Here is a 14,315-nt window from a genome sequence, read left to right as displayed (position 1 = left end):
ATTGCATTAGTACTTTTGTTCTGTTACTGCTTACAGTAAATGAACACCTTGCCTTTTTGCAGTTCAGTTATGCTCATGCTTTCTTTCTGTTCCTTTTCTTGTTTAATGTGTCTTCAGTGATTATTCGTATCCTCAACTCCCCCACTATTTTTGTGTACTTAAAACATCTGATAAAAAGGTGCTGGGCTTTGCTGAGCATTTACTGTTTTCTTTCTCCTTGAAAAAGAGGCTGTAGTGGACAAGTGGGGCAGAGGTGATTCCCTTTCACTCTGGTTTTATAAGAAGCTGTGGACTAACATGGTTTTAATCTCCTACTCAGTGTATCTAGTGCCTCTCAAAATGTGAGCTTAATAAAATATTTATAAAGCCTCCAATGGAATAAACCATGTAAGTGCAAGATAATTCTATTCATTAGGGATCTCTCAACCTCACAAACACTAAATTTGGGGGGGAGGGGGAGATTATCTGAATACAAAATGCACAGCTTGAGCCTTTTAATTTTTTTTATAAATAAAACAATCTTTGATATTGAAGGGGACTGTAGAGAATTGAACTACATATAACCATGTTCAGATAAACAAAAAATGCACTCCCCAAAGAAAGAAAATATCTCAGTACTCCCCTCTACCCTCTCAAAAAAAGAAAAGACCATTGGTTTTGAATCTTCACAGCCGACTCATTTTTAATATACTGAGTACAGCAGCTCACATAGATGGCCTTTCTATAATCACATTACTTGACTATGAAAAAATAGAGAAGCCGCCTCTGAGTTATGGCATTTTCCACTTCTAAAGCTCCTCCCTGGTTAACGTCCCATGTTTCTGTGACACCCCTTGAGCTCAGTTGCAGCCAGTGGAGTTGCAGCTCGTGGAGCCCACTGAGGCTTTTCAGTAATGACGATGGGATCAGTGTATTACAGCGAGTAAGCGCTGCTGATTTGCAGGCCATGTACTGCTTGTGTGTGGTGCTGATGAGCTATCAAATTAAGGTCTATGAGAAGCATACTTGTGTGCTGAGTAATGCCTGAAAAACTGCCTTGTCTCCCCAGGGTTACTCTGTATCAAAGCACCAGGAATCCTGTTTACATTCTTGAGATAGGTGATTGGTTTTTCTTTCGGGGCTGAACTCCCTTTGCCAAACATGCAGGACCACAGTAAATCTGCTCCCGTGTTACTCCAGTTGAAGGACACGTAATCGTTGTCTCTTTGCTCTTTCCCTGTCCCTTTCTTTCCTACAGCCATTTCCCCACTTCCATTCAGTGCAGCAAGTCCAGATGAATGTTAAGCTAAACAAAAAGTAGTGTGAACTGCCTGGTCAAATGTGCCAAAGCACCAGGACACCAAGTGCTGTTTCTCAGTGTACAGAGCTGGTGCACACCAGAGGTACAAAAGTCACATTGGTACCCAGGAAGCAGAGATCAGCTCCTTCCTCAGACAGTGTCAGTTGGTTTAGCCCCTAAGGAACTACTCTTTTCATAGTTTTGATCAACCTATGTTTTATACATAAAACTTGACAAGGTTTACATTTTGCTTTGCTTTTAAATCCTTAGGTTTTACAATTATGTGAGAATTTTACGTTGTGGAGGAAAGCTTGAAAACCTGCACACTAACAGCTAAAAATAGCAAATGCATCATGTGAACTTCAGAGCTGTGTACATGCATTTCAGATGTCAGGAGCCCTGTGCAAAACTCACAGTGTGCTGAGTATCTAGCACATAATACAGAGGAGATGGATTAGATGCTGGCTTCTGTATGACCCGTAATTCGAGATGTGTAATGCAGTGCAAGACAAATTTTGCAGAACTTATAGATGAACCTGTTATGCAAACTAGGAATGACTTGGCTGAAGTCTAAAGAAAAAACCCAGAGTAAATATCTAAACACAAAGCTTCATCGTTTTCTTTTGGTATATCTCTTTGTATGCATTGTGCATTAGGGAGAATGGCGAGGAATATTAATAGCAAAAACATATTTCTCTGGGCAGAAAGAATCAAAAGTGCTGTTATTTCAAAAAGAGGGGAGGGGCTTCATTAGGCAGGAGGAATATTTGTGCTGTGAGCTGAACTCTGTCCTCCTCCAATACTGATGACATAGCTCCACCTTGGGGAGAAGCTTTGTGGTGCGGACAGCCCAGAAGATGGGCTGCAGGCAGGGTTGCTGATCCCTCCCACCTCACCTCGTCCCGCTGCCGCCTTTGGGTCCGTTTGGGCAGCCTTGTGGGCAGGTGATATTTCTGCCCTACGTGGAACAGTAATTCTTAGAACAAAGAGCAAGCCTGCACAGTTTAGGGAAAGAAGGTCTTGGGGCAGCCTGTCCTGAGAGTCTGCGTGTCAAAGAGGCGCATCCTTATTTTCAGGTTCACCTCAGTCAAACACCAGTAGAAGGTGGTGCATTGTGTGCTGTGCTATTCCTGTGAGCTTTGCAGTGCCCTGCTTCTACCTCCTGTGCTGCTCTGGTCAGGGCAGCTGGACAGCCCGTCTGGCTCGCAGCACCATGCCACACACAGTGTGTGGGTCTTGCTGCTGGGCCCAGGCTGGCTCTACTCAAGGAGCAGCAGCCGCAGCCTTCTGCCCCACCAAGGAGCAGCTGCCACCTGGTATTGATTTTCCTGATTTGCTAAGCAGAGGTTTTGCCAGAAGTGCAACGTGAGCAGACACTGCGTAATAATGGGTTAATTTCAGAGGGAAGAAAAAGCTGCCGACAGGCAAGCTGGGTTTTCTTTTTTCTACACAGTCAAAAGCTCTGTCTGCTGCTGGTGTGTTCTATCGCTAATGTGAAATTCCCAGCCTCGTTGATTAGTGAAGCTAGACAGTAGACAGGGTCCAAGTGGCTAACCATGTGAGAAATGCAGTGACTGTAGGCTACTGTTAATTAACCTAGAATCTAGCAACATGGCATCGTGTCTGTGTGATAAGTTATATTATCTTCAGCAGCTCAATTAAATCAAGGAGTGAGACACAGAGCAGACGTAACTCAGCAAAATAAACAGACAACTTGAGTCAGCCTTCATAATTTGGTGCGACATCACGTAAATAAATGCAATAACTTGTTTAGCATAGTTAAGCAGTTTGCTGCTCAAAAACTTATTTGCATGACATCTCATTTTGAATAGGTTAAGTTGTGGCAAATTAGGACTTTGTCTTCAGTTTGATGTACTCCAAAGAAGGGGGAGAAAAAAATCCTCCACCAGAAATATGCAGTTTATAAATTCTACATTTGTTTTCTATAGCAACTACTTGGAACATATGGATTCCATGTTCAAATGATTCTTTTTCCATACTGTCATGAGATAGCTTCAGCCCTGTGTAATTGGTTTTAATTTTGGCTGTGACGCTTCCATTTCTTCTTAGACTGTTCTCCCTAACATACACAAGTGTATACCTGGGTTGCAATCTTTTATATTTAGAGGGGATAAGGCTGTTGTTCTTGCTGTATTTCAGTGTGGATGTTTGATTTCTGTCTCTAAAATTATGTGGAGTCTTTGGTTGCAGGAAGTGGGCTGCACCCACTTTGGTGTGGGTGTGAAGACTGAAAGTACTCAATTGTGCTGTAGTATCTAATTTGAAAAAGATGCGTTCTTTATTACATGTGCCTATTTCACACATCTGTGCTATGAAGCATATAGTTTGAGGCTCATTGCTGAGTTTTATTGCTTATCGGGAGTTTTTAGATACCTTCTAATAGGGAGGGAGTAACAATTTCCAGAAATGGCTGTATTTTGTATTGTTTGCACCAAAAATTGCCACATATCAGCTGCTCCACATAACTCCCCATGTGAATGTCATTTTCTTCCTGCTGGTGACCACATAACAGCAAATCATGAAACAGACGCACAGATGTTTACTGTGAAAAAGAGTAAACTTATGTCCTACTGTACCTGCATTGTCTGCTTGTATGTCTCTGTTGATATACAAGGATGATCTGTTCTTTATTTAAATAAAATGTTTAAGCCACACATGGGCATGTGCAGCAGGTCTTCCCCAGAATCCAGCTCAGATGCCAGCTCCGTTCTGGAAAGGAGATTCGCTGGTACAGTTCTTTCTTGTGGAACACAGGGAAGAGGACAGCGGGCTCCTTTGCTGTTTTCTCCATTCCTCACATGAACCTACTAATTAAAATGCTGCAAAGAACATGAGGTTCCTTCCAAGACCAAAAATAAATGACTCGAAGAGACTGTCTTTTTAGAGCACCACCTGGTGATCTCTGCAGTAATGAGCCATTCACATGCATCAGGTATCTCTGTGATCTCTGTTCGGTCCAGGATTAGAAAATATTAGTCTTTTGGAATCAGAAATGATTAGTCTGAACATTTTATTAGGTTTTGCAATAATGGAAATTGTCGTGTTTCACTAAAAACTGTCTAAGATGCAGATGATACTGCAGCCAGTCTGGTAAATAATCGATTCATTGACTTCATTGTCTTCTTTCATCTCCACTTCAGATTCTGTTCACACACTCTACTTGTTGCTAGCACTGTAGCTTGCAAGTGTGGTGGTGTTGCAGGTCCCATCTTTCATTATTACACTCTTGATTAGCAGCTTTGAAGACATACCAAGGTGTGTCGTAGAAACATCTGGTTCATTGTCGCTTTTTTTCTAAACCATCCATTAGTGATTTTTTTCCTTGTTTACATGAAGCACAGTTTCAAACTAGACTCCAGGCTCACGCCTTGCTTTTGTCAAGATGCTGCCAATAATTGCAGTTGAAGAGGATAGAGCCGTGCATGGAAGTGCTTCACAGCAAAGCTGATGGATGGGTCTGGCAAAAGCCTTGTTTTGTACTTCTCTTCTAGGATCAAGAGCTAAGAAAATCTCTTTAATTTCTTGCTCCGTGAATATAGCAGATGTAATAATATCCTTCTCAGGCAGCCTTTTTGTTGTGAGGGCATGAATGACATTAGTGCTTTTTGCCCTGGGTGCAGCATTTAAGCTGTCAATAAATAATAAAAAAAAAAGATGGTAGACATTTGGAATATTTTCTTACATAACTCACCCGCCTTTGTGCTTTGATTCAGGCAGGATTTTTCTTCGCTTTCCATGCTTCCCCTCAAAAAGTAACCTTGCCCTTTGTAATCTGAAAAAGAGAAATCTGAGGAAAAATGTAATTTAAAACATTAGGGAAATCAGAAAACTGTAAGAAATATGCCACAGAAGGAACTTTGTTTAACTGATAGGACGTCCCTGCGGGATCAGCTTTTCAGTCATAGAAGCTACAGAAGTATACTCCTCAGAATGTGAAACCACTGGTCTTTCACCTTCTTCTTCTTGTGGCTTATCTGGGGCTTTTTAGCCTTTAGTTGAATTAATAGAATTGTTTGTCTTTTCCGGCTGGTTTCTAAACTAATTTCAGTTGAGCAGAAGCATTTGAGAAGTCATAGTTTCAGCATACCTTCTGTATGTAGGAGGTGGGCTAGGGTTCTTCAGTACTCGGTCCTGATGCAGTGAGGACACATGATGGGAAGTTAAAGGACAAGTAGCTCAGTCACATAATTGAGGCCTTTCCTTCCAGAGAGAAGTGCAAAATTAGTGCAGTTTGGACTTCTGCTTTGCAAAAGGGATACTACTTTTCTGTGATGCTAAGAGAAATCAGCATTATGGGATACTGAGCTGAAAATAATGCTTTTGGCTGAGATCCCTCTCTGCTTTTCACTTGTTAGCCTAAACCTGTACAAAATTATTCGGGATTGATCTTTCATGTCTGTTTCAGATGTGTAGCTTGCAAACAGTAACAGTGGTGAAAATAACAATATCTCACTCAAGTTTAGCACTTTTCTCCTGCAGATCTTGATACATTTCACAAAGAGGGGCGGATTATTAAAGGCAGTTTCAAGTACAAAGTTGGGAATTTCTCCATGAAATGTTTCTGAGTGGTAGGGGTGGTTGTTTTTTGTTTGTTTTGATTTGTTTCTTTTCCCATAATGAAATAGCTCAGTTTCTTCTGTGGTACGTGCCCTATCAGTGCAGCATGTGTTCAGTGAAATGCAATTTGTTCACCAGCTTACACGCATTTCTTGCCTCCTGGAAACAGTATGTTTGACTGTAGCAGAGCTTACACATGATTTTGTAGAGAGGTTTGAACCAGCTTCTGTTTGCCCTGCAGATGGAATACTGAAGGAGCAGTGTATACTGAGGGATTTGCTGTCAGGCAGTCAGTTCTTGGCAGGTCTAAATGAAACCTTCAGAAATGATCCTTTTCCCTTCTGCTTACACGATGCATATGTCAAGCTGCTGACCTTATTCATGGGGCGCTTTTCTTCATAGAAAGACTTAAGATATGGTTTCTTACACTTATTTGCTTGGACTATTCTCTTTTGTGTATAAACAGAATAGTTTGACTCCTCCAACAACAAGATAATGAGCTGGCAAGAAAAAGTTGCTCTGTTGTATAGCCTAGGTGAAGCTCTCAGGTGAGGTGGTAGTAGGAGCTGTAGTCCGTATTTGCAGAGCAGAGCAGAAGATCACATGCACAGTGCCTGTCTGCTGTTTCAAATTCTGCTGATATTTAAAAATCCATGCCCTGCATGTCAGTCATCTCTTGTTAAAACAAGGCCTCTGACCAAGAGCCTTCTTAGAAGAAGGATTCCAGTAATGTGATTCAAAAGCTTACAGACTAAGAAGTCCTTAAAATCTGGCATAGAAGTGATTTTTTCCTCTATTGATGGTAGAGTTAATATATATGCAGCTTCTCAGGCACCAGGGGAAAAGAGGAAAAAAACTAGGTTGTGAATATTATCATTAATCCAGATGCTTAGAAGTGAGCATGTTTTCCCAAATTATGTACTGATTCAAAAATAAGGATGTATTTTTAAAATGATACCTTTGGGTTTTGTACCTTCAGGTTAAAATTATCATCATTTTCATGTTTTTCTCAGCTATTTCAAGAATTATAAACCTACTATTTAAAAAGATGCTCCCAATTCCTAATATGCTCTTTTCTTTTTGTTTCTTTGAAAGACTTATGCAATATTATTCACATAAATTGAATTCCTTCTTTCCTGTGCCCTCCTTCTGCCTCTGCTAAAATGCTAGAATACTTTAACAGTATAGCACTTTGAAGGATGATATTGTCAGTTATGATATCAGGTAAGCTTACTATATGTCTCAAAAAAAAAAAAAAAAAGAGATACAGTGTGTTCAGTACAAAAGCAGAGATGAGTGCAACAGTTAAAAATTGCATTTCTCATGCAGATTCTAAAACAAAACCTTTACCTTTATTTTCTCTCAAAATTATGTCAGATTCTTCAGTAAGATTCCATTCTAAGATTTCTACACACTTCCAGTGCTTTCACATTTTCAATTTTATCAGCATTGCAGCCACACCTCAGTCAAGAACAATTCTTCCTATTTTTGTCATCTCAAAGTTGTTCCTCCCAATTGCTCCCTGTGACGTGTCATGATAAACAGAAAGCAAAATTCATAGAAGGGATCAGTGTATTGTGTCAGTTTGGCTCTGTCACTGGTATTTCCTGAGACTGCTGGCAGGCAAAGATGAAACTCAGTATTGGAAGGCATGGCTGCACTGCCATGTCCCAGCAACTGAGCATGAGCCTAAGATTAGGATTTTGAATGTAGAACTGAAATTTCACTGAATTTAGATTCGGACAGTTTTGGTGCCCAAGTAGAATTCATTACAGTTTGCAGATGTGAGAGGTAATGTTCTGGGGGTACAAGTATGGATGACCTCTGGAATTCCAGCTATAGCTTCTCTCTGACTTACAAATTCATATTAGAAAATTAGAAAGTCTGTGATAGTAATGAGAATTAATTAAAGTAGGATCGTCTGTATTTGCTATACAATTTTTGGTTTCACTTCCAAAATGTATACTATTCCTAGTTTCCAAACTTTGCATTAACATGGTGTGGAAAACAGCATGTCAGCCTTTGTGTATGTTATTTACTGTGTTTCTTCATTTTCCTTTGTCAGCACTTACAGAACCCTGCGAACTTCCATAATGCAGCTACGGAGCTCCTGGACTGGTGTGGTGACCCCAGAGCCTTTCAGAGACCATTTGAGCAGAGCCTGATGGGTTGTTTGACGGTATGTCCAGTCCGCATGTGGTGGCAATTCTGATCCCTTGGTTTATAACACGTGTTGTGGCCAAGGGAACCTGGCTTTCTGAGTCTGAATTTTGTGTCTTTCATCATTTTATGTTTAACACACAAAGGCAGATCCTTACAACTGTTTATTTGAGTCTGTTGCATCACAGGTAGCAAGATTTAGTAGCAAGAAGTTAATTAGATGATAAAATGAGGAAAAAAAAATAATAAGTAGTACATACTAGGTTACTTTACATGTACGTACAGTATTTATTTTCATGGTTTGAAATTACCAACTGAGATATCTCCCTGTGGAGTTAACAGACTTCACAGGCATTTATTTTCCTTGCCTCAGCCTTTGGTGTTTTGAAGGTCCACTTATATTCAACCTCAAGCATGCAGAACCTCCAGCTGAACAATGTTTCTGCGTGTTTGGTTTGTTGCATGTATGGATTGCAGGTCTGATCCTAGCGTAATAATAATTACAACAATTTTATTGACTTTGTTGTTTTTCCTTCTATTCATTTCTTATTAAGACTGCTGTTGTTCCTAAAGCAACTTGATTATAATGCATTGAAAACATATTTCATTGTGTGCTCAACAGCATCTTTTGTTTTCAGTGCTTTATTTCTCATGCATCCAGCAGCAGGTTCCACTCAAAATTATTATGTTTTGTCAAGGCTTTAGAGGAATTGAACTCTGTCTGCAGTAGGAGTGTTCTAAAGCTTCACCGTGATTTGCAGAACAAGCCGATACAAATAGTTAGGAAGGAGACAGAAACTATAAAATGATTAATGTAGAGATCATCTTTGTACTTGCTGGGAGGGAGTGAAAGCACATGGATTATTCTCACGCAGTATGCAATTGATGTGTAAAAAAAGACACTGAGACTTAGATTTAGTTGCAGAAATCCAAATGTTAAGGAATGGCTCCATCTTAGTGTGCTCAAGTGTATAGCATCCTTCAGATTCCTATGTTGAAAAGTTGGAATAAATCCAATGATATAAGAAGGTGTGGATTTTATTTATACTTTTTTAAAACTTAGCTAGTATTTTGAGGTTAGCATTCAAGAAAGGAGACACAACTCAAGTATGTGTAGACAACCTATACACTATTTCTCTGCAGATTTCTGCTAGAATGCTGTTAATCTGACATGCAACTTCCTTGCTGTTTAAATCTTTTCTTTCTACATATGCAGACTTGCACCTCTCCAAGTGCAAGGTCAAAATAAGGTCTGACCGCTAGTGATTCACTGTCCTTACAGAGCACAAGAGAGAAATGGAAATGTTATATTTCTAACTATAGAATAATAATACATAGTACAATATAATAACAATAATATATCTCTGTATTTAATATGCATATTAGAACTTAAGTCTGTTTCCAGGGAAATTATTCAGAAAGTTGAAAATGAGTGAAATACTAGAATGTTATGAGTAAATTTAATATTAACTTGCTTAATGATGTATTCTGTATTATTGAGCCATTTTTTTTTGTAGTGCTGACAAAGTTTATCAATGTTTTGCTTTGGAAGATTATGCTAAAAGAAAAGAAAAATGAAAAAACCCAACAGTATGAAGGAGTATTCAACCTAGAACAGGATTATTGTCTTACTTTGCCAGTATTTACAATGACCTTCAAAAATATCTTCCCTTAAAACTCCTATGCTTTTTAAAGCAAGTAGTCTCTACCATCATTATAACATTTGAGTTTTGTGGATTCCCAAGGGCAAGTGCGTTTATTCCTGAAATTCTGCAAAAGATAAAGATGTTTCCTTATAAGGCTCCTCCTCTTTATTGTACAGAAGGATTTTTTTCTCTTATGACACTATTCTGTTAGCTCTCTGATGAGAGAAAAAGCACTATACTAAACTGCTCTTGGATCCATCAAAGGATATGAGAACATAATATCCTACTAGTGGATAATGCAGTATGTACTAATGCATATTGAAATGTATTAATGTCATGGCTGCAGAAGGGCAAGCTCTTTCAGGAATGAACAAATCATCCATTCACACACATCAAAGTTTAAACGTATCCAGGTGTAAAGCCAGAGCGCCAAAACACATCTGTTGTATTATGAGTAGAGAATTTAATGGTAGCTCTGCAAGTGTAAGAGATTATTTGCTTCTTTTGAGTCTATTTAATATTTTTGCAAAAATTAACTTAGTTGAATTTATCTTATTAATTTTTTTTTAAAAAGCACTCCAAATCATTGTGCTTTAATGTAATGATTGGTTCTTAAATTAATTCTGTTATTCCTGTGCATCATCTTTCTGTGTTCACTCTTGGTAATATCTGATTCACTTTATAACAACAGTGTGTTTTTATTCCTGGTGCCAATCTAACCTGAAATGATACAGAAAAAAAAGGTCTTAGAAATATTCTGAGTGGACATCACCGGCAAAACTTCCAACTTTACTTGTGGAATCGCTTCTTTTGATGATAATATATAAAATAGCTTGCTAATGAAGGTTTCCTGTTCTTAACTTGCAATGCAAGCATTTATGGAAATCAGATTAGCTGAACAGAGAGCTTATGTTGAGCAGTAAATAATTGACTTTTATGTATCAGCAGTACTTTGATATGACTGGAATTAAAATTGCTGCTATAGGCTCCAATGATGATCTATGTAATGTAACAGGTGTGGGTTTCCTATCTCAAAAGCAAACTTGGGAATTGGTACAACAGCTGAGAATTTATCAGATAGACAGATGTGTGTGAGTGTGTATGATTGTATTTGCATCACTGTTATGTCCTAAGAATCTGATTGACACTTATTCTAAAGTTTACCTTTTTATGTTTGGCCATAACAGAAAGTTAAGTCACTGAAATGAGCAGGTAATAGAAGTTCATAAAAAACTCCGAACATTTAAACAAATAAATAAAATGTTAAGGATGGAGGGATCAGCTTTGAATGTGCTTTCTTTCTTGGAAGTTACAGGCTGCAGAAAGATTCCCTTTAACAGCTCTGATGGAGCACATGTAAACAAATTATGCTCTTTCTCAGAGACAGTGAACTCCTTTCTAACTTGCCAAGGACAGCTAGGTGTTAGTTTTCTACAGTGGTTATTTTGAAGACAGATAGAATTGTCTGTTGACAAAAAATGAATAAAAATTGAAATCATTAATTCTGTAACTTATTGAAATTGTAATGGATATGATTTTTGGTATGTGACTTTAACTCTTGGACAGTAGTAGAAGGAGCTGTAAAATAGCCTCCACTTTCCACAGAGCAAATGTAGCTATATTTTTATTATAATTGAAAGAGTTTCTGATTCTAGAGTTTGTAGTTAATGAAGACTTCTGGAATGAGATATTGTGATAAGACTAATATTATTGATAACTTTAGGATTATTGATGTTTGAAAACCTGTATTTGGCATTACGTTACTTCTGTCTGACAGAAGTAACTTACGTTCCTATATAGCAATTAAAAAACAACTATAGCTTGGCTGGACAAAGTTGTCTCACTCTTTGCTCCTTTTTTCTCAGATCCACTCTAGTCTCTTCTCACGGGTCTGCTCTTGCCAAACAGTTGAACTTGTAAATGATCTCATGAGGACATGGTTATCTTTAATGTTTGTGCTGCAGCAAAAATGGAAACCAGAGGACAGCTGAGAGCAAAATGGACAGATTTAAAGACTTGTCTGATGCTGTTTTCAGCAAGGACAATAAAGGCACTTCTTTAGCCTCTCATCATTCTTGAGAGTTACAACACACAAGAGTTCATCATTTTTAGGACTCTTCAGCAGTGTGCCTGAAAACAAAATACTGGAGAGAGAAGCACAGCTGTGTGCAGTTGCTCTGTGTAACTGTACCTACAGGGTTAGTCAAATTAAATCCTGACACCAGAATGGTTTTGGACAGTAGAATGAATTTAGGTAAACAGGATGTGCTTACCTGAGTTAGCTGTTGGCCTGAGCACTGAGTATCAGAGAGCTTTTCTTGTGAAAAATGACCACCCTGGTTGGGACGTAAGACCTCTTCTTATCTGAAAGTTGACTCTTCCTACCCAGTTTGACCACAAAAAGCTATGCTGAGATATTCATTAATAATGTATTTATTTTCTCCACTGTCTTACTGCTCTACATTTCCTCTCTGAATGTTGGGTCTATCTCAGTCATCAAATGTGAGAAATTCATGCATATTTCCTTAAGTGTTTCATCTCTAAGTTGAAAGAAAAAAAACACTCAAAGCTGCAGTCCTAGTTGTACTCAATCCAAAGATCATGGATTTCATTTGAATCTTTTGTATTGCTCATGACTTTTACTAGATCTCAGTACTTCTTAGGAGAATTGCTGAAATAACAGGCATCTGTGTTTAACCTTTGGAAGTATCTGTGATAGGCTCATTTTTAGTGATTGTGATACACTGTACAATAACCTTTTGATCTGTATTTCTCCTTGGAAAATTGAGGAATTTAAATTGTTTAGCTTTTTCAGTCATTTTTTAAAACTAAATGCTTATGTCAGTTCATGATACAGAAATCTACTACAGTTCACCCAATGCAAAATTAAACCTACTTGATTTTAAAAAGTAGGACAAAAGCCATATCTTTGAATTATGTCAAGTTTCCACAACAGGATGCCTCAAACAGCAAAACCAACAAAGTCATGCTAACGTGTTCACAAAGTATCTACTCCTACTTTGTCTTCACACCTGGCTAGATTCATTCTGCTTAATGCAGAAAAGCATATAATCACAGTCAGCATGGGACATCAAAAATCACTTTTCATAACCATTTAAGATCTGAATCCGAGTAATTGCAATTGGGAGGGTTAGCTCAGCACGGTCTATACCCAGAAAACACCAGGATGCAGCTGCCCATTATAGACCTAGAAGTGTTGCTTTTTGTCTTTGCATTCAAGACTTCCAGAACAAGAAGTTAATGTGGAAGGAATTCTTCTTCCATTGTCCACTCTCCATGCATTTGTGAAGCGCATGTTTTAATCTGTTTTCAACACACAGCACCTTGGGGCTCTGTACAAGCTGTACTGACGGAGTACAGCCAGCAGGCACGGAACAGTCCTCTCTAGAGCAGCTCATAATGCTAGCAAATAACTCGGTGTTACTGGCTGTCATATGACCTTAAGATATTCTAAAGCCCCTTTTTTTTTAATTTGATTTTGTTTGCCATGCTATTTTACAGCTTTGAAGCTTTTGTTTGAAATGCGCTGCTGTTCAAATTAAAATGCTTTTGATATCCCTATATTACTTTCTTCAGGTGATGACTATGTTTCATCTATATCATTGCTCAAAACCTGTCAAGACTCAGGTGACAACAGTATTGCAGTGACCCAGTGATTAGCTGGCTTTATTAAAGCATTTTTCTCCTCTGGGAGAAAATTTTGGTTAGAGTTGGTTGAGTGTGGGGACCTTTTCTTCTGTTTTTATGCTTGTTAGAGACATGCAGAGGAGAGGAGGAGGAGGAGGAAAGGAGGAAGTATCCTTATTTTGAATGGTGTGTTTCAGGAAGTGACAAAGAATTAGATAGCAAGTATAGTATTTTATTTTATTTCATTTTGAAAATACAGTCCTTATCCACTGACTGGGACTGGAAATATATTTAAGAGAACACTAGTTTGAACAGACACTTTTACATTTGCAGAACCTGTCTAGCATCTGTTTTCAAGCATCAAAAGCCAAAAACTAGCTAATGATGTGTAACTTCTACTCACCTGCTTTGATTGTCTGTATTGTTGAGGCAGCTCTTCTGCAATTAGAATGTAAGAGTCTCATCAGACCAAGACTTCAGATCACAAAGATATCTTCCTCCCTTTCCCTTTTTTCTACTTGAAGCAGATCGCCATTCATGTTGCAAAATTCTTCAATTTGCTTCCTGTTTATCTGATCTCTGTGTGTTACCAAGGGAGAAAAATTACCATCTACATTGCAGAATTCTAATTACAAAATTTCTGCTGTAGTCTTCAAACTGCATTCAGATAATTTCAAGTATGCACAAGTGGCTGAACACAGAGCTGTCTGAACTAGCAATCAGCTGGCATTTTTAGTTTTGAGCAGCCAGCAAATTGAATTGGAAAAATTCATTCTGATGCCAGCAGGGGGGGGTGCTCTTGACTGCTGCTAGTTAAGAGATTCTTTGAAAGTGCAACATAATGGGAAGGGAGTTTTGTAATAAGCAGCCATATAGCCCTCTTGATTAACAGGCCTGTTAGGTTAAGAGGTACGTTGTTCCAGTACTTTGTGGTGTGATGACAAGAAGGGCAGGGAGGAGAGCTTGCTGGGGTGTAGATCCTTAGTACTGCAGAAAGGAAAAAA

The 14,315-nt window shown here is 38.5% G+C and overlaps 1 protein-coding gene across 6 annotated transcripts in view; it reads left to right on the top strand.

Moving 5' to 3' along the window:
• The window catches only part of ZMIZ1 (zinc finger MIZ-type containing 1), a 280,166-nt gene that overhangs the window by 134,353 nt on the left and 131,498 nt on the right, over positions 1-14,315 (top strand). For all 6 annotated transcript variants that reach the window (XM_019617563.2, XM_010714339.3, XM_010714337.3 and 3 more), the window contains one exon: positions 7,923-8,036. In XM_019617563.2, the coding sequence (XP_019473108.1) occupies positions 7,923-8,036 (114 nt within the window). The remainder of the gene's footprint in view (positions 1-7,922; positions 8,037-14,315) is intronic.

Source organism: Meleagris gallopavo, chromosome 8 (genome assembly GCF_000146605.3).
Source record: "Meleagris gallopavo isolate NT-WF06-2002-E0010 breed Aviagen turkey brand Nicholas breeding stock chromosome 8, Turkey_5.1, whole genome shotgun sequence".
NCBI classification, from domain to species: Eukaryota; Metazoa; Chordata; class Aves; order Galliformes; family Phasianidae; genus Meleagris; species Meleagris gallopavo.
Note: the sequence above shows the minus strand (reverse complement) of the source record. Positions and strands in the feature narration are given on the sequence as shown.